General features: G+C 48.0%; 4 protein-coding genes across 5 annotated transcripts in view; 1 reads left to right on the top strand and 3 right to left on the bottom strand.

Annotated features, from left to right (window-relative positions):
• CTNND1 (catenin delta 1) overlaps positions 1-3,923 on the bottom strand; it is a 52,933-nt gene extending 49,010 nt beyond the window's left edge. Inside the window, exons 1-2 of the mRNA XM_049646428.1 lie at positions 3,872-3,923; positions 3,145-3,288 (exon numbers count right to left, since the gene is read on the bottom strand). The gene's annotated coding sequence lies outside the window, so the exon portion shown is untranslated. The remainder of the gene's footprint in view (positions 1-3,144; positions 3,289-3,871) is intronic.
• A 2,001-nt stretch (positions 3,924-5,924) lies between these two features.
• BTBD18 (BTB domain containing 18) lies at positions 5,925-11,517 on the top strand. Its single transcript, XM_049646500.1, has 2 exons — positions 5,925-6,081; positions 8,924-11,517. Exons 1-2 carry the CDS (start codon positions 5,958-5,960, stop codon positions 10,987-10,989), a joined length of 2,190 nt encoding a protein of 729 aa, XP_049502457.1. The 5' UTR covers positions 5,925-5,957; the 3' UTR covers positions 10,990-11,517.
• A 225-nt stretch (positions 11,518-11,742) lies between these two features.
• SELENOH (selenoprotein H) lies at positions 11,743-13,196 on the bottom strand. Its single transcript, XM_049646602.1, has 4 exons — positions 12,938-13,196; positions 12,711-12,856; positions 12,458-12,588; positions 11,743-11,919 (listed from the first exon to the last, which is right to left on the bottom strand). The coding sequence occupies exons 1-3, from the start codon at positions 13,057-13,059 to the stop codon at positions 12,488-12,490; spliced, it is 369 nt and encodes a 122-aa protein (XP_049502559.1). The 5' UTR covers positions 13,060-13,196; the 3' UTR covers positions 11,743-11,919; positions 12,458-12,487.
• A 561-nt stretch (positions 13,197-13,757) lies between these two features.
• TMX2 (thioredoxin related transmembrane protein 2) overlaps positions 13,758-19,394 on the bottom strand; it is a 10,584-nt gene continuing 4,947 nt past the window's right edge. Inside the window, exons 2-8 of one of the 2 annotated variants that reach the window (XM_049646569.1) lie at positions 16,874-16,934; positions 16,517-16,630; positions 16,187-16,263; positions 15,860-15,966; positions 15,369-15,434; positions 15,147-15,276; positions 13,758-14,641 (exon numbers count right to left, since the gene is read on the bottom strand). In XM_049646569.1, the coding sequence (XP_049502526.1) occupies positions 14,495-14,641; positions 15,147-15,276; positions 15,369-15,434; positions 15,860-15,966; positions 16,187-16,263; positions 16,517-16,630; positions 16,874-16,934 (702 nt within the window). In that variant the 3' untranslated portion in view covers positions 13,758-14,494. Of the gene's footprint in view, positions 14,642-15,146; positions 15,277-15,368; positions 15,435-15,859; positions 15,967-16,186; positions 16,264-16,516; positions 16,631-16,873; positions 16,935-19,394 lie in introns of those variants that run through there. The other variant, XM_049646579.1, reaches the window with a different exon arrangement.

Raw genomic sequence — 19,394 nt, forward strand, 5'->3', positions numbered from 1 at the left:
GTTTGATGGGCTTTAAACAAACTAACTAGATTGGGAAATTAATACATTAAACAGAGACATGCACGAACTTTAACCCTCATTATCTGGGAACCTTCTCTTACTATCTTATCACATCTTCTACTTCTCTTTCCATCTAGTATTCCTGGTCCTCCATAGCAAGTTCAAAAGCCAAAGATGACTGCCAAAGGAAAACAACCAGCACAAGAAATGTTCGTGGCTCTAGATCAAAGCCACATTTTAGAATATTCTATGTTTTTCTAGTGATGGATTGGTCTTGTTTCCTTCACATCGTCACTAAAAACTTGCAAGTATTTTGCCTTCCTTTAGTGTGTGTGTTTTCCTGTCTCCTTCACCAGAAGATGAGCTCCATGAAGACATGAATGGCATCTTTCTAGCTCATGGTGTACCCCAGAGCTCAGCCTAATGTCTCGTATTTAGCAATGGATGAGTGAGTGAATGAAGTCTCTTGGCTTACTAGTTATGTAATCCTGGGCAAGTCATTTTATAGTAACGAATTTGTAGATAACATTCGAAATAAAGTTATATACAAACCAAAAAAGATAACTCAGGGGATGCCTGAGTCAGTAAAGCATGAGACAGGCTCAGTCAGTAAAGCATGGGGCTCTTGATCTCAGGATCATGAGTTCAAGCCCACGTTGGGCAGAGAGCCCACTTAAAAAAAAAAAAAAGATAATTTAGTGATGAAAAAGTTAAAATTTAAATTTATCTGAAATAGCTGTCTCCAAATAAAGCATCACAAGGATCAATACTCACTGAGGGATAAACTCTTTACAGTCAGGTGACCGAAAGCAAAAAGATGAGTTCCACTTGGATTATTCTTAGTCCCTACGGTGAGCCAGGTACCTTCTGGATGTCAAAGATAATGAGTAGACCAGTTTCCTGCTCTCAGAAAGCTTACATGCTAGTGGAGGGAGAGAGAAGATTAATAAATGTCAGATGTAACACTACACAGAGATTTAAAACAGACTGATAGGGGCACCTGGGTGACTCAGTTGGTTAAGTGTCTGACTTTAGCTCAGATCATGATCTTGCAGTCCAGGAGTTCAAGACCTGCAAGGGGCTCTGTGATGACACCTCAGAGCCTGGAGCCTGCTTCAGATTCTGTGTCTCCCTCTGTCTCTGCCTCTCCCCTGCTCATGTTCTGTCTCTCTCTCTCAAAAATGAATAAACATTAAAATTAAAAAAAAAAGAAAAAAGACTGATAATAATGACTCGTGGCTTATTCTACCCTGGATGTCAGGGACAAACTCTTCAGAGAGTTTGACATTTAAGTTGAAATCTTTAAGTTGAAATCTGAAGAAGCAGCTAATCATAAGAACATAGGAGCATTGGTAACTACTAATGCCAAAGTCCTCAAGTGTGAGGCTGAAACATGCTGAATCCAGCAGTGTGTCGAAATGAGGAGGGAGTGATAAGAATATGAAAGATTCTACAGGTTAGAGAAAGGAGTTTGATTTCATTCTTTGTTTAAAATGTTTATTTATTTATTTTGAGAAAGAGAGAAAGTGCTCACGCACACAAGTGGGGAGGGGCAGAGAGGGAAGGAGGGAGAGAATCCCTAGCAGGCCCCACACTGTCAGTGCAGAGCCCAACGCGGGACTCCATCCCATGAGCCAGGAGATCAGGACCTGTACCAAAATCAATATTCGGATGTCTAACTGACTGAGCCACCCAGGTGCCCCTTGATTTTATTCCTAGGTAGAGGAAAGCCTGTGAGGGTTTTCAACAGCAGAATGACATAATCTAACTCAGATTTTGAAAAGATCTGGCTGTTTATGTGTCAAATGGATTAAAGAGGGGGTACGGGTGAAAGCAAGGAAATTAGTTTGAAGGTCAAGTTGCAGTAATACAAAGCGGACTACAGTAGTAACAGTGAAAACAGGGAGAAGTTAATGGATTGAGGATATGTTTAGAGATACAAGGTTGTTTTTTATTGCGGAGCTTTTTCTTTTTTTTTTTTCTTTCTTTCATTTGTTTTTACCGCATGGAGTATTACATTCAGTGTGCTCGGTTTCACAGCTCTCAAAGTTTAACTCCCCCCACCCAAGCCACCAGCACTTACACACAAAGAAAAACAAGATACCATAAAACGTTAAAAGATTAGGGAAGAGCTAGGAAATAATACCGTGTTTAAAAAAGAAATATTAAAAACAAATAAGAAATATTAAAGTTATTATATAGGGCTGAGTTCTGTGCTGTGTTGACTCTACTTCTAAAATAGACTAAAACTATAAATGCCAAGGAGAAGAAATGAAAAAAAATTCAACTCCAAAAAAAACCAAAAAAACCCCCCTGGCTATCCATACAAAAGAAGACAAAATATTTTTACTCCTTTCTACCCTCTGGTGGCTACATATTACCATCAAAACTTTGTCATTTTTGAAGCCCTGAGTAGGATGGCCATTTATCATTCCCTTTAGAAATTCTACTATCACTAGATTTAACTACAATGGTGTTGGATTTAAAAAGCAGAAACCAAGAAGGGAGTCCTCTCCAGTTCTTGAAAATTAATCTAATCCTAATAACAATAAATTCATGAGGAGGTATAATATTTATATTTTTCTTACAAGCCCACAGGATCACCTCTACTGGTACTCCAGCCACCTACTCAAGTCTTGATTCCACAGTAACAGATATCATAAACAAGCATTGTTCTGCCTTCTCTTTTTTTTTTCTTTTTGCTTGCTTGTGTGTCCTCCTTCTGCTAAGTTTTATGTCCTTTCACGAACTGCTTCCTCTTCAAAATATAACTGCAACCTAAAATGTCTTCTGTTCCTTGATCTTTTTTCCGTCTTGAGAGCAGAGGTCTCAAACTAAGAAAATATTACCTGACTTGGAAATCCACCCCATCCCCCCATATTTGTCAACCTTCTCAAATCCTATAAAAAAACAAAACAAAACAAAACAAAACAAAAAACAACAACAAAAACCTTAAAAAAAAATTTTTTTAACGTTTATTTATTTTTTAGAGACGAAGAAAGACAGAGAGTGAGCAGGGGAGGGGCAGAGGGAGAGAGGGAGACATGGAATCCCAAGCAGGCTCCAGGCTCCGAGCTGTCCGCACAGAGCCCCACGCGGGGCTCGAACTCACAGCCGTATTTGAGCGCACCGTACTTTACTCACCTCTCTACACTGATCCTTTGCAGGTTCCCCGTGTCTTAGGCATCTTCGTGTCCTGTCTCCAGGTGGCCTCCGTGAAGGCTGCTCCGTTTTAATTCGCCGCACTCTGTCACCAATGGCTTTGGATTCAGCTGTCTTCACCTAGAGCTGGACATCGCGGGGCGTGCAAGTGAAGCCAGGCCCCAGGTCCTAACACACACACATGGGGGGGAACCGCTGTCCAGATTTATAACGTGGGCTGGCATTCTCTCTCAATGTTTAATCTTGAAATCATTTGTTACATCACCCCTGAAAACAGCTGCTGCCAGTCAAGAGGTGCGCTAACTAAATCATCTCTGGAAGGCCACTGCAGGCCCCACCACACCCGAAATTCCGTAACCCCCTTGGTCCCACCAGTTTCTAGTGGAGCGGGATCCGTGAAAACCGGATTCCAGACACTAGCCCAACAGCCTTGTTCCCGAACATCCCTGGCCTAAGGAGCTATCAAGGTTAGAAAGATCTGATCAAGGTGCGAGGAGAGCCATCCAGAGGCTTTTTCCTCCGAGACGCCTTCCTCAGCGGGGCCTGGGCCCCTTCAGCGTCTTCAAAGGGAAGACGGAGGTGTCCTTCAACCGCCTCGGAGGCTGCCCTACTGGGGAATCCTGACCCTGTCCTCCCTGTGATTTCGTCGAGTGCCGTGGGACAAGACGGCCTCCACAAGAAACCCTCCCGGGCGGGCCTTCCCACCTACCTCTTGCAGCCCGACCATCTTGGCTCGGCCCTCAAGTCCCTCGAGACGTAGCCTCCCGCCCAAAGCGCTCCTCTCCCTGTGATTGGCCGCCTGAGGAGCCTTCGGCCAATGGGGATGACGTATTCAGGCAGACGTCAGCCCGCGGGCTGGGGGAGGAGGAAGGACGTCGGGCCCCGCGACGCGCCGTGCGCGAGGGCCACAGCGCGAGGTGTGTGGCGCTGGCCGCGTGGCCTCAGGCCCTGGCTGTCACCACCTCCCGGTGCATGAGGGTGCCGGGCCCGCAGCGGTACGAGGGCACCAGGGAGTGGCTGCAAAGCTCGTGTGGCCGGAGGTGGTGGTGAGGGCGAGCCCTGAATTCGGGCCTCCGGGAGCCTCACGCTCCATTCCCAGAAACCTTTGCGCCTAGAGGTCTCTCTTCAAAGGAGTTGGGCCGGGGCGCCCAGAGCGTGAGGGGCGCCCAGCCTTGCAGGGCCTGCTGTGAAGCCCTGCTTTTCCCGCCAACCCCGATTCCTTGCTTCTGGACGCGGAGCGGAACCCTCGGGCCGTGGGCCCACCTGTGCCGCTCTGCTAACCCTCCCCGCGCAAGGCTCGACTTTGGGAGGAAGCAAGGCAGGCTGGACAGAGGACCCGAGCACCAAGAGGACGCCAAGAGCAACTTCTGCAGAGCTATTCCAGGTCGGGTCTGGGGGCCAGGCGGGGGGCTTGGTGGCTCGGGAAGCTTCCCCAGAGCCTATGTTTGGGACCTTGCAAGAGCTGCCATCCTCCGCCCCTTTCAGCTCTCCGGCTGAAATCGGCATGGAGCCTACCCTTTCTGAATTCACCTTTCCGTCCCCTTCTTTCCTGATAGTTTGACGGGAACCGTTCAGAGCCGTCGGTGCCACCTGACAGAAAACTGCATGCCAGGAAAGGAACGCCAGCTGTGCAGTGAGTGTGGGGGTTTCAGTGCAAAAAGCTGGACATGGAGTGAGCCTGAAGTCAGAATAGCCAGCTTGTTTCGGGAAGGGAAGGATGCTTAATTATCCTTGCTCCGTTGTTAGCCAGGTGATTAACCAGACTGACAAACCGAACGGCCAAATCCTTTGCCAGTTTCCAGGCCGCGTGAGGCTCGCTTTGGTCAAGAACATCTGAAGCAAGGGTGGCAACGTCCTTATTTCTTTCTGTGAGAGACCTTCCCACGGAGTCCAGCACCTGCTTTTCTTTACTGTGCACCCTCTGCTGGTTAGTGTGATAGAGTGAGCTCAAAGAAAAGAAGGTTGTGTACAACCTCCTAGAGAATTTTATGTTCTATATTGTTTCTTTAAAAGTGTTAAATTGGGGATTATACCCATGGAACTCAGAAGTGTGGTGCTCGGGAAGAATAGGAGTTGTCAGCACTATTGGTGTTGAGTCTCGGTGGTAACGTGAATGAAGAAGGTTTAAGCATAATGGTAATAGCTACTTTTTCTTTTTTTTTTTTTTAAAGTTTATCTGTTTCTTTTGAAAAAGAGAGAGAACAGGGGCAGGGCAGACAGAATCTCAAGCAGGCTCTGCACTGTCAGCACAGAGCCCGACACGAAGCTCAAACTCACAAACCATGAGCCGAAATCAAGAGTCAGATGCTTAACCAACTGAGCCACCCAGGTGCCCCAACCACAGCTACCGTTTTGGAAGTGATAGTTATTATGTGCCAGGCACTCACAGTACTAAGCAATTTTACCTGCATTGACTCATTTAACCTGTAAAACAGTCCTACCAGGTAAGTACTATTATCATTACCATTTCATAGATGAGAAAAGTGAGGCTCAGAAAAGTTAGGTCAATTGCCTGAGATTATACAGCTAGGCTAATACATAACAGAACTAAGATTCAAATGTGCACATGCTTCTGAGCTCCTACATGTAACCACTATGAAATTCTTTCTTGAGATACCCTTGGCACAATTTCTGGGCTTATGGTAACTCGACTCACGGCTATTCTCTCTCACTTTCAAAATTTCCTTGTCATTTCAAAGACAAAAAGCAAATTAGGTGCAGCCATTCCTCTGAAATGTACTATCTCGTCCACAGGAATCCGATCTGTGAAAACGTAGGTTTGTTAAGAGACCAACATGTGCTCTCCTGCCAGTTCCAAAATCCTATATAGGAATCCCCGGTTTCTGCGGTTGGCTTTTGTGCAGCTTCATCACCAGCAACAGAGCGGTGTGTTCTGCGATGTCCTTCTACAGGCGGAAGGTAAGAGACTGGTGGGGACCCGCTTGAGAAGCCACTCACTGTAGGATACTCACGATGGAATAAGATAAAATGAGTTCAGGGCCAGGGAGTAGAGCACAAAACCAAGAAAAGGTATTATCATCACCTTTGAGTATTGTACATTATTTGGTAAAGAGCTGTTTGTTTCGAGGACAGTTGGCTGTTTTCAAGAGTGAATAGGAGACTGTGCTCTTTTTCTTTTAAATCGTGAAACTAATTGTAAAGTTTAGTAAGCCTAGAAATTCTGTAAAAGATGGATAATATTGTAAGAGGATGATTGTGAAGATGGAGTTAACATACACACAGTGCTCAGAACGGCGTTCTTCATGAATTGAGCACAATGTAAGTGTTAAATAATACTGTTACTTATTTTCCCATTTTCTCGTCAAGCTGCTGCTTTACTTTTCTCATCTTCAAATTGGTGGGTTTTGTTGTTTGTTGTTAGACCTAAAAATAGTTAATTTCCACTCCTTCCCTTTACACTTACAATGGTCGAGCAGCATGAAGTAGAGCCTGGAATCATGTAGAAGGCCCAACACTAGGAATCAGAGTCTTAGTTTTTTTTTTTTTAAGTCTTAGTTTTGTTACTCAGTAACAAAGTGACAAATGGGCAAGTAAGTCCCACTTGTCTCTCCGGAGCTCAGTTTCTTCATTTATAAAAAAGGATTATGACAACCAACATTGTGTAGCACTCTACAGTTTGCAGAGTACATCCAGTATAGTGTCTCATCTGATTCTTAAGACAGCCTTGTGAGGTAAAATATTATGTGGTTCCAATCTTAAAGATGAGCGAATCAAGGCCTAGAGAGTTAAGCGACTTGCCTGTTGGTTCTCTTAGTAAGCACAGAATTGGGATTCATTCCTTAACTCCTAATAAAAAACACAATTGCCTGTTGTATACTAGAACAGTGTACTAGCATGGGCATATAGTATATATGAAGATAAAGTCCCCCTTTGTACGAAAATCATGTAAAGGGGAGACCTTCGGATAACCAGTGCATCCAAGTAACTGTGCAGTATAGGAGTAAGTAAAGGATGATGGAGGAGTACAAGAGAGGGGTACCTTCCCAGACTTGAGGTTCGGGGACAGGGGTTAGGGAGATTTTCTTGGAGAAAATAACCCCTTAGCTGAGATCTGGAAGACAAACAAGTAGAAGGAAGTGAGGAAAGATTTCCCCAGGCATGGAGAACAGCATGTACATAGATGTGACCAGGGATTTGCGAGTGGTTCACTATGGCTAGAGTGCAGACTGCAAGTGTATTGATCAGAGATATGGCTAGAGAATTAGCAATGTAAGGTCTGAAGTGTTATGCAAAGGAAGCAAGTCTTGTCCTCAGAACATTGGGAAATGTATTCATCGGTTTTCAGAAGAAGGTCATGATCATGTAAAAGGCCCAAGCTTTAGAAATAACACTTGGGCTGCATGAGAAGAATTATTGGATTGTTGTTGAGCCCAGATAGAGGGCTATTTTGGAATCCAAGAGAAGGAATGGTGGCCTGAACTAAGGCATTGAGAATAGAAATGTATGGTTTATAATCAGAAAGAATTTACAAAACTTGCTGCAGTTAAGGGCATAGGCTCTGTAGCCAAATTCCCTGGATTCAGATCCTCTCCCTGTGACTTGCTAACCATGTAATTGTGGTGGGCGTATTACTTAGCTCTGCCACAGTTTACTCATCTGTAAGAACAACTGCTTCACAGGATTTCAGTGAAGACCGAATAAATGAATACTGGTAAAACCCTTACTTAGTACATTATATGGCATGCAAGAAGGACTCAAGAAATAGTCGCTTTTTTAACAGAATTAATGTTTGGGGGAGCCCAGCTGGCTCAGTCAGTAGGGCATGTGGCTCTTGATCTCAGGGTTGTAAATTCAAGCCCCATGTTGGGAGTAGAGATTACTAAAATATATGTATGTATCTATATATCTATGTATATCTCTATACAGAGATATATTTAAAATAAATAAAAATAAATTTAATATGTTTGATTAGATACAATGAGTAAAGGAGAACAAAGACTTCTAGTTTTCAGGCTTGGGAGTAAAGTGCATACTTATTTTGAAGTAAGAAATGGGAGGTTTTGGGGTTGAGGAATGGAGTTCACCTTCTAGAAAGGTTGATGCAGGTTATGGCATGTTCAGTGTCTTGGGAAAGGTATCTAGGCAGAGGTAGGACCTGGGAGTCAGCATCAAGCCTTTGGAAACTGAAGTCATGAGAGATACCAACTAAGATTGACAGGGAAGTGCCCATAAAGAAGGTGGCTCACGATAGACAACTGCCTGGTAGGCAGTGCCTAAGAGGTCGGGAGAGAGATGAACCCTGGTTATATGCATCCAAAGCTCATATTCTGTTAGACCACAAGCAGCTTCTGTAAAAAATTTTAAATTCTTGTGAGTCAAAAATTTGATGCCCTCCTTTGTGTGAAGCGGTGGGTATATCTTAGCGAACAAGATAGATATGGTCTCTGTCCTCAGAGTTCCACTTTAGTGAAGGAGATGGACGGTTCTAACACTGAGACCTAAGTGCTCTGATAGCTAGAGTACCTCTCTGTGCCCAGGAGCAGCTAACCTAGACTGGAAGTGGGGTGGGGAAAGGCTTTCTGGAAGAAGTGGTGTCTAAACTAGATTTTGAAGGATAAAAAGTGAGTTAGCTAGGTAATGTCAGAAGGTTCCAGACAAACAGAAGGAACAGACTTCTCCTATTTGAACTTCCATGGAAGGAAGTTGAGAGAAGCAGCACGTTTGGGTAGTAAAGACTCTGCTTAGCCTGTGAACATGCCAGTTTGCAGGAAATAACAAAAGTGTTTGGATTTCCTTCCAGGTGAGGCAGTTCCAGCCCATTGCTGCATCCTGTCAGCCTGCAGCCCCTTCTTCACAGAGCGCCTGCAGCGGGAGAGGCCAGCTCAGGGTCGGAAGGTGGTCCTGGAGTTGGGGGGCTTGAAGATCAGGACACTCAGGAAGCTGGTGGACTTCTTGTATACCTCAGAGATGGAAGTATCTCGAGAAGAAGCCCAGGATGTGCTTTCTGCTGCCCGTCAGCTCCGTGTCTCTGAGCTAGAATCCCTTCAGCTAGAGGGTGGGAAGTTGGTGAAGGCCCCCCCGGGCCGAAGACTGAACCGGGAGTGCTTACAACCTCCAAGTCCTGCACCAATCTCTGCCAGGGTGCTGGCATCCACCCGCCGCCCTCGGACTCCACTGCCTGTGACCCAGACTCCTTGTCCTCTTGGACTAGTGAGATTGAAGTCCTTGGGAAAGGAGGAGGGGCCCCTGGAGAAAAGCAACCAACAGAACACAGAGAACTCGTCTGGCAATCTTCTGCTCAAGAGGAAGGCCAGAGCTTGCCCAACTCCACAAGAAAAAAGCTCTTCACCATCAAGCCACAGTCAGGGACCTAAAGAGAACAAGAGCGACTCTGCCCTTGCTCCTACAGCAGTTTCCCCGCCTGGTATGTACCCCTCTGTGGATGAGCGACTATTGCCCAGAAAGATCAGGCTGAGTCGCTCAAAACCATCTCCTGATGTCTGTACATCCAAGCCTTCCAGCACTGTGAGCGGACCCAGCTCAGTACCGACAGCCCCTGGCCGGCGTCTTTGGCGGCAGAAGAGTATAAATAAAGGACCAGAAGACAAGGAGAAGCCAGGGAGAGCTAGTCCTCTCCAAAGCATCCCAAGCCCATCTGGTCTTGGAAACACAGGTGGGAACAAGAAGCGGAGCCCTGAAGTCAGGGCACCAAACTCAGACTCTGCAGAGGAGGGGCAGGTTGGAAGGGTGAAACTTCGGAAGATTGTCAACGGGACGTGCTGGGAGGTGGTACAAGAGCCTCCCCTCAAAAACTCTCAAGAGAGCCCTCAGATCCCAGAACCTGAAAGCTCCGAAGAGCCTGCAGGGACGCAGCCATCCTCCGTGAACCAGCAGGAAATGTTATCTGCCCGAGTAGATCTGTGTCAGGACTCCCCCGTGTGCTCCAGGCTACAAGATCTCCTGCTCTCTGCTAGCCACTCCCCAGACCACCCAGTGGCAAAGTCTGAGTTTGGGTCCAGTCCAGAGCCGGTAGGGAAGGAGCCCGGGTTGGATATGGACTGCAGAGAGCACTACGCGTTTGACACAGCCCTGCTGGGGCAGCCGTGCGAGGCTGAGGAGTACCGCATCACCAGTGCCGCTGCCACCAGTGAGCTGGAGGAGATCCTGGACTTCATGCTGTGTGGCTCAGACATTGAGCCCCGCACAGGGTCTCTGGAGAGTCCTGGAGCCGAGGGCTGCAGGACCCCTAATTATCACCTGGCAGATACAGGAAAGAACTGGATCGAAGGGGAGGAATGGTGTCTGCCAGACATGGAACTCTGGCCCAGGGAGCTCACAGGATTGGAAAAGGAACCTGTTGGGGAGAACAAAGAGCCAACAGAGCCCTTTAGCCCCCTTGTCATGCCCTCTGAGAACAAAGAGCCAGATGAGTCCCTCAGCCCCCTTGTCATGCCCTCTGAGGTGAGTGAAGAGGGGGTACTTTCAGTAGGAAGCCCTTGGACTCCGGATCTGGAAATTACCAGTTCCCAGCCACTGGATGGTCAGAGAGAGAAGCTTCTCCACATTGACTCTCTCGACGTTCCCCAAAGGTCCTATGAGGATCTCTCACCTCCCTGTTCAAACTGGATGGACGCTAGGCCGGAAGTGTCCCTAAGTATGGATGAGGTATTATACCCTGCTCCAGAGGCAGGCAAGGAGGAACTTGGCAACTCCGGATTGTTGGACCCACTTCCTGCCAGCTCGGAAGAGGAAGAGATTGATGTTGTGGACTGGACGTCAGAGGGGAGGCTGGTGCCCACGGGTATTCCTTCTGTGTGGCCCGACCCTTCCTCAGAGTCAGACACAGAGGTAGACATACTAACGTAGAACAGGTAGTGCAGGTTAGCGGCAGGGGGAGGGTGGGAAATGTTGACTAGCAAAAGGTGTATTGGTAGAGGCTAGCACATGCCCTGTCCCCTTAGCAGGAGAGGCAGGTGTGCTCCCAGGTCTTGGTCGGTCCCTTCCTCTCCTCCCCAGGTTTTGGGAGCCAAGCAGAAGTAGTACCATGGGTACAGAATTATGAACCTGAACCATCTTATTTCTTTGTAATCTATTTTCCAGTTAGTGATAAACAAGTCAAACTATAAACTGTGTGGTCCCCAAATCTACTAGGTCATAAATAACCAACGCCAGGTATCCTAAGTCATAAGACCTCTAGTCACTGCTAGTTTAATAATAAATCAGAAAAAAACACCCTCTGAAACAAAGCGTTTCAGAAGGTTCGAAACAGTGCTGGGGTGGGACAACTGGGTAAGAGTGACAGGACATTTTCCAGTACCTACTGTGGGGCTTATTCAATCCATTATTGAAGTTCTAGTCAAACCTCTGCAGGGGCCAAAAAGATAGAACTCCCATCATCACTTCCAAGAAGTGAGTTAAAAAGAAATACATGCTTTTAAAAAAAATAAATTTACTTTTTTCCCATAGTTTTTGCAAGTATTTCACACGCTGTGCCAGACAGCCTAGGAGCTCCAGGATAATTGGTGACCTTAGAATATGAAAAATAGAAAGGGAGCCAATCCCACAAAAGGCTGAGCTCTGTCCATCTAATACCATAACATCAAGTTATTACTCAAATACTTTGTTTCAATTTTTATTAGGCAATCCAAATCCAAGAACTTTTCAGTGCCTTACTAGAGGGCTGCCTCACAACTGAACCATCATTTCTGGAGGGGAAGAAACCAGGGCTTCAGGCACATGACTGAAGTTTGGCCATGTCCCATCATAAATGCTCCAAACGTCACCAGGGACCGAAGGCTGTGAACGCGAGAAGGGAAAAAAGGGTTAGAGAAGCGGCCCAGGCAATCCTAAAGCCTGAGAAAGATGTGCCCCCCACCCTGGAGCCCACAAACCCAGGAGAGTTCAAGGATTGCATCCTACCGCCGCATTTCACTCAGCTCATCAGTCAGCTGTCAGTGCCTGACAACATGCAGGAGCATTAGGGATAAAAAAACCAGTCAGATCCTTGGGGCCAGGAGTGACAGTACAGTGGTTCTCCCACGGGATCAAGAGAAGGACAACCGCATCTTCCAAGGGCACAAATTGCATTTCTATAGGGTCATTTACATTACCATCAGCATCCTACGACTTAGCTCAAGGACAGTGAAACGTGCAGTTTAGCCAAAAGCACACTGATAAGAAACAATTTTATTGCCGACTTCTAGCTTTCCTACCAGTAATAAGGGGACATCCTGAGAGCAAGAAGAGTTACGAGCGGTAGATCTCGTGTGATATGGGGTAGGGGGAGGGCTGCTTCTCAAATAGCCACAATCCACCCCTCCCGCCCCCTTCAAACCTCAGCGTGAGGACTTCTGCTCAAAACACCCTACGAGAGGTACTTCTTCAGCTCCTTCACCACCTCTTGAGGCTCAGGGAACTTGAGTTTGCGTGGGGGCCCCTTCTTAATCCCAGTCCAGATCTCCACACCTGGGAAAAGACCGAGAGCGAAGTCACTTCGTCATGCACCAGCCTCTCCCCCCACATCCCGGGGTGCCGGCGGTCTGAGACCGGCGCTTCCCGCCTGCCCCCGGTCCCGGGCGCCCACTCACTGCTGCCGTCTGGGCGCAGCAGCGTCACCTCGAAGCTGCCCCTACGAGGCCTGGCAGGATTCACTTCCACCGGAAGCTCCGGGGTGTCCAGGCGCAGCGCCTGGCTCAGGGCCGCGGCGTTGCGCCCGTAGACGCGTCAGCTCGTGCTAGGGAGAGGCGGGGAAGCTCAGAGGCCGGGGCCTCGGTGTGCCCTGGCCCGCCTCCCCGTGCCTCTCCAGGCCCCTCACCAATGCTCGATCACGACGGTCGCCTCCTCCACTCTCTTCCGGTCGCCCGCCGGCTTCTCCTGCTTCCCCGCCGCCGCGACCACCTCCGCTTCGGCCTTCCGCTTCCTGCCGCGGGAAGCCATGGAGCCGGGAGCCGGGCCGACCTGGGGGGAATAGGGTGGAGACTCGGACACCGAGGGGGCGAGGACTCCGGCCGCCGCCGCTCGAGCCCCAAACCACAGACCAGAAAACCCGCCGCCAGGCCCAAGCCCCTCCCTCGCTGCGGAAAGCGTGGCCGGGGCGCACACGTGGCCTGGAGGCGGGCTCTCTGGGCACAACCACTCAGCCCGCGGCCTGGGGGTGAGGGTGGGGCCCCGGGCGCAACGCAACCACCCAGCTGGAGCCCGGGGGGGGGGGGGGCTCCCTGGGCACAACCATTCTGCTCACGGTCGGGGGTGGGGAAGGGGAAAAAGTTCCCTGGACACAACCACTGCCCGCGGAGAGGGGTAAGGTACAGGCAGCACCCGACCGAGCCACCGCACTTCGGGAGGATCGCCGACTAGGTAGCTCTGAAAACAAGCCGGGCTTCGCACAGGCCTTTCTGTAACCATCCGTCCGGTTAAAGAGCATGCCCCACGCCCCACCTCCTCCTTGGGAACCCGCGCACCAATCCCAAACCAAACCCACAAACTAACTTGGCGAGGTCAGGACTCTAAGATTATGGAAACTAGTCTTCCCCAACTCTCCCGGATCCTGGGAACCAATGCCAGGCAGGTGAGGTACACACTTCCTCTGCAGTTGCCAGGCCTTTCTAATAGGCTAGGAACACACAAAGGCGCAATCAAAAGGAAATCCCAGTCTTTATTATTGAAAACCATCAACTGGGTGTTGGGAGTAGGTAGGAGACTAAGTGAAACCTCATACCTGCCCAAGGGCGGCTTTCTCCTGAGCCCCACCATACAAAGGAACGTCTCAAACCTATTCCCTTTCCTCCCAAACTCCAAAAATTAGGGGGATTATTCAAAACTATCTCCAATGAGTAAGCTCAGTGGTTAAAGGTTTCTCCTGGGGACCAATGACAAAGTTAGCCTTATTAATGAAGGCCACAGACCAAGCCAGAAATGCCTAAAGAAGTAAGGGTCCTTGAGGAAAAAATCCTAGTGCAGACTCCATACCTAGGCATTTTCTGTTAGGCTTAATATAATCTAGGCAGACTGTGCAGGTCCACTAAGAGGAAGGATGAAAACACCGCACGGTGGAGACATGTGAGTGGTGGACAGCAGCTGATACTCGGACCCAAGCTTGGAAGGCAAGCATTTCCTCCTCCATCATCAGAGATCTCTCCCTTCTTCCAGTGAAAGTTGGCCACAGCAGTGGAGGCCTTCCCGGAGGGTGCCTGTCAATTCCCTGAAAGCCTCTTTAAAATCAGAAGCAGCACCCTGCCTGACTGAGGCAGAGCCAAAGGGGAAACATAAATAAGAGGCCCAGGCCTCAGGCAGGGCCTGTGGTTACAGAAGGGGCAGGGCCTCAAAGGTGGCAGGGCCTCAAAGGTGAGGAAGCACTGAGAAGGCAGGGATTCTATTTGTCCTTCTTGCTTTCCCCCTCTGGCACTTCCGCGGTGGTTGGGGCCACAGGCTGCTCCTCAGGGATGTGATCTCCAGCCTTTGATAGCTTCTTGGCCCTTTGATACAGCTCATTCAGGTTGAATTCTCGGATCACATTCTCCTGCACAAAAGAGGTGCACACATTAGGGTTCCAGTTGGAAAGGAGAGTTCTTACTAGGAAGTCAGAAATATTTAAACACAGTGTAGGAGAGAAGGAAGGAGAGGACAGAACCAACTCTAACCTAACTCTCCCTTTCTGGGTACTGGAAAAGTCAACCCTGTACAGTTAGTTAAGTACCTGTTATGTGACCATCACTGTACCAAGAATTACAGCTACACTTGTAATGTACTCTACGAAACAACCCTGTGATCCACAGGCCTACAGACTGGGTACGAGGGCCTTTGAGACTGAATCGTAACTAATAACGGTTCCCCAGTACTAGCAATTCTGGCACATGGGAGAAGCACAACAAATTTGCTGAATAAATTCATGAATTAAATCTGGTAACGAGTGCCCTCTCTCAAAACTAGGGGGCATGTGGCAGAGCCAGGAATCAGAGTGGAGCTCCAAAGCCTACCACTGTTCCACACCCTTCTCCAAACCGTTCGCTCACTCTTTCAGATACCTCAGAGAAGGTCCAAGAGACAGCTCGTCCTTTTTTGTCAATCTGGGGCCGCCGCATGACCTCCTTGCCACCTTGGAATAGGATCAGAGTAGGGAGTTGCTTGGTAAGGGGCGACGTGCTCACTTTGTACCTACAGGGCCCAGAAAGTACTCTGTAAATGCATCTGTCTACGTCACTTAAAGTGATTTATTGCTCAGACCCTCTGTCCAGGCCTTTACATACCGTGTACTAACATCAGTGTAGCGTCCAACGTCCACCTTCCCAAAATTTAGCCCTGTACAGTTGTACCTGAGAAAAATACATTATTTAACATAGTGAAAGAAGGGAATGGATCAAGGGAAGAAGTCCACATATTTGGGGTGGGGGGAGAAACGCCGTTAGCTGGGGCACCTGGGTGGCTCGCTCAGTGGGTTGAGTAACTGACTCTTGGTCTCTGCTCAGGTCATGATCTCTCAGTTCGTGAGTTCGAGCCCCCCATCGGGCTTTATGCCACCGTGCGGAGCCTGCATGGGATTCCCTCTCCCTCCCCCCCATCTCTTGCTTGTCCCCTACTTGCGTGTGTGCATGCTTTCTCTCTCAAAATAAATGAGTTAACTTAAAAAAAAAAAAAAAAAAGGCTTCAGTTGCAATGTGCAAAAATCAAGGCCAAAAACAATGAGAGGGAGAGTGTGGCACCTCAGTTCCCTTCCTCCCCCACCCTCTGCGGTACTCACTTGAGGGAGAGGTCAGCATAGATAGGAGCAAACGACTGGCAGTCATTAGACCAATTGGCAAAGAACTCCACGATCCAGGTGACCCTCCTGTCCCGCTCCAGCTCTTCCTGCCACACACAGGGAAGAAACAGTGAGCTGGACCACACGGGCTCCCGGGTCTGATTCCTCCCCCTGGCTTTCCCTCTCCCTGCACCGCTCCCTAGCTCTGGTAATGAACCGCAGGGCCCTTGACTTCCATTCTGAAGCACCGTTACTCCTCCTAGCGAGGAAAAAGCACAGATACAAGGTCACCCACGAGGGACCCAAGAAACAGGAAAGAGCACTCACATCAATGGTTTTGTCATTGAAGTACTTGATGTACTCAGGGCCCATATACAGGGGGGGCTTGCACGTCATCAGGAACACTAACCAGAAAAAAGATGTCAGAGGAAACATATAAGGCCTTCGGCAGGGGATTTACTTGCAAACCGACTCGAAGATTTCAGGCACCAAAGAATACACTTTGTGGACACACACAGACCATGGACATGTTTCTCTCTTCCTAAAGTTTCCGTAGATTCTTCTCACCTGAGCCACACACGTAGTTCATGAGGTACAACATACAGAAGAAGGGTATGTTTGGGGTCGGAACTCGGGTCCCACAACCAATCTCCTTACCTATGCAAAGTGTGATGTAAAGCAGGCCCATGCGAATATCCAGACGGAAGAAAAGAATTGCATTGGCCACTTTACTGAACATGAAGATGTTGCCTATATGTTGCTCCACAGTGACTGAAACACAAAGATGTCACAGGTCAGGCTGGGCTGCATACTCCTATATCCCGTTTGTCTCTCTTCCTGTGGTACTTTGGATTGGGAGAGGGGGGAGAGGATAAAAGTTCAAGATCAAATTCAGCCTTGGCGCGGAATGTGGGACTCCTTCACCAAATCATGCCCCTCGCATAATAAGAATGAAAGTACGACCGGAGGGCATTAGTCCCAACCTCGAGAAGCTGAGGTGCAGGCTACACTTACTAGATCTGCGGTTTTTCATCATCACAATGGCACTGAGGAACATCAGGATCTCTACTTCTCTCTGGAAGAGAACCAAAGTGACAGGAAATGCCATAAACAGAGATGATGTGGGTGGGGAAGGGAGCCAAAAAGGGAAGAAAACCCAGCAGAGCTCCACTCTGGGAATGGTGTCAGCAAAGACAGAAAAGAACCGGAGGGGCGCCTGGGAGGCTCAGTTGGCTGAACATCAGTTGGTAGAGATTCTTGATTTCAGCTCAGGTCACGATGTCACGGTTCGTGGGTTCAAGCCCCGCCTTAGGTGTCTCTGCTCCAAGCAGTGGTCCTGCTTGGGATTCTCTCTCTCAGCCTCTCCCCACCGCTCAAAATAAATAAATAAACATTAAAGAAAAGGGGAAAAAAAGGAAATAACTGCAGTCAGCTAAGATGTAGTGGGAAAACCACCAGTCAGGGTCCACCCCTGCCGCAAACTGGCTGGTGTCTTTCAGCAGATCACTTAACCTCTGAGCTTTGGTTTCCTTGATGGAACTGTATCTATTTGTTCAAATATCTAGTAATATCTATTACTGTGAGGATTAAATGAGATAATGGGTATGAAAGAGTTGCATAAAGCCTGGTACCATATAAAACTGTAAGACAGGGGTGCCTGGGTGGCTCAGTCAGTTAGGTATCCAACTTTGGCTCAGGTCATGATCTCACCATTCGTGAGTTTGAGCCCCGCACTGGGCTCTGTGCTGACAACTCAGAGCCTGTTTGGGATTCTTTGTCTCTCTCTCCCCCCCCCCTTTCAAAAATAAGTCAAAAAAAAAAAAAAAAAAAAAAAACTGGGGGTGCCTGGGTGGCTCAGTCGACTAAGCGTCTTCGCTTACCTCGGCTCACAGGTCATGATCTCGCGGTTCATGAGTCTGACCCCTGCATCGGGGCTCTGGTCTGACAGCTCAGAGCCTGGAGCCTGCTTTGGATTCTGTGTCTCCCTCTCTCTCTTCCCCTTCCCTATTTGTGCTGTCTCTCTCCATCTCAAATATAAATAAACATTAAAAACAATTTTTTTAATAAAAAAATTAAATAAAAATATAAAAACTGTTAAGAAAATATAACCAACTCAGCGTGACCCTGGCAGAATAAAACTTTTCCAGGGAAACCTTCTCTGTAATATTTCATTAATACAGTATTTGGCTATTTCATTTGGGCGGGGGGGGGGGGGGGGAATTGCTTATGTTAAATCATTCCTCCCCATTCAACAATCATAGTGATAATCCAAGCTCCTTTGACCGAATTTGAAAGCTGGCAGAGACCTCAGAGCTTCAGAAGCCCTTTTTCAGGATCCTGGGCTCCCAGTTCTTTCTCACTTTCTCAACTGGAAGGTCTGTGAGACAGACAATCATCACAACAAAGAAACAAACAAGGTTATTTCAAAGAGTAAAGACCACAGTGAAGAATAACAAGGACCATGTGAGAGAAAGCATGGGAGGCAGGGCAACTAGAGCTTAGATGGTCTGAGAGGGCTTCCAGACCTTTCTGTTTACAACACAGGTGCCCAAATCACTATTTCAGACAGAGCTAATCAACTGTGATTTACAGCTGGGATTCAGGGACCTCTTAGGTCCTGGATTTTTAGCATCAATCTCCAACAAAAAGTAACTGACTTTAGAAAGAGACCTGTAAAGTGGGGGTCAGGGAATACAACAGACCCTACTAAATCATCCTGAGCAGAAAGGAGCAAGAGTTTTCACAAATGGAATTGGGTTAGAATTGGGACTTAGCAAATATGGAAAAATGAACTTAAAAAAAAAAAAAGGACTGTGGTCTAGCAGGAGAACAAAGATAGGACTGTAAGGAATATTCTCTGAAAACAGAGTGGGTCAATGGCAAAGACTGGCTATGTATACTCCAAACCAGTTTCTCTTTCCTCCTGGGCATACTTGGCAGTGAGATGCTCTCTGTCCACCTGCACCTAAGTAGAACTGTGCACCAGCACTCCTGAGTGGCGCGTGAGTGGAAGCGATGTGCCATGTCTGTGCCAGGCAGTAAAGAAAGCATGTGGCCTTGCATTCAGCCTTCTGTCTTGTCTGCTGGCTGGATGATGCAAGGATGACCATAAGGCAACAGAGTGAGACTGGGGTTCCAGACCCAACAATGCAAAGCGGCTGCCCCTTTAGTTGTTCTGCCTGCTTGTTCCTAGTTTTAAACCTTTTATTATGGAAAGTTGCAAATACACACAAAAGTAGAGAGGACACTAAAAGGTAGCGGAATCTGCCACCCCAAAATATGCTACTTTCGATTATTCTGCGTAATAATTTTGGACTTAAAAGCAATTGAGAATAGATGTAAGAAAAGCTCCTTGGGACGCCTGGGTGGCTCAGTAGGTTAAGCGTTCGACTTCAGCTCAGGTCATCATCTCACAGTTCATGAGTTCGAGCCCCACCATCAGGCTCTGTGCTGACAGCTTAGAGCCTGGAGCCTACTTCAGATTCTGGGTCTCCCTCTCTCTCTCTGCCCCTCCCCCACTCGCACTCTGTCTCTC

Source organism: Panthera uncia, chromosome D1 (genome assembly GCF_023721935.1).
Source record: "Panthera uncia isolate 11264 chromosome D1, Puncia_PCG_1.0, whole genome shotgun sequence".
In the NCBI taxonomy this organism is placed as follows: Eukaryota; Metazoa; Chordata; class Mammalia; order Carnivora; family Felidae; genus Panthera; species Panthera uncia.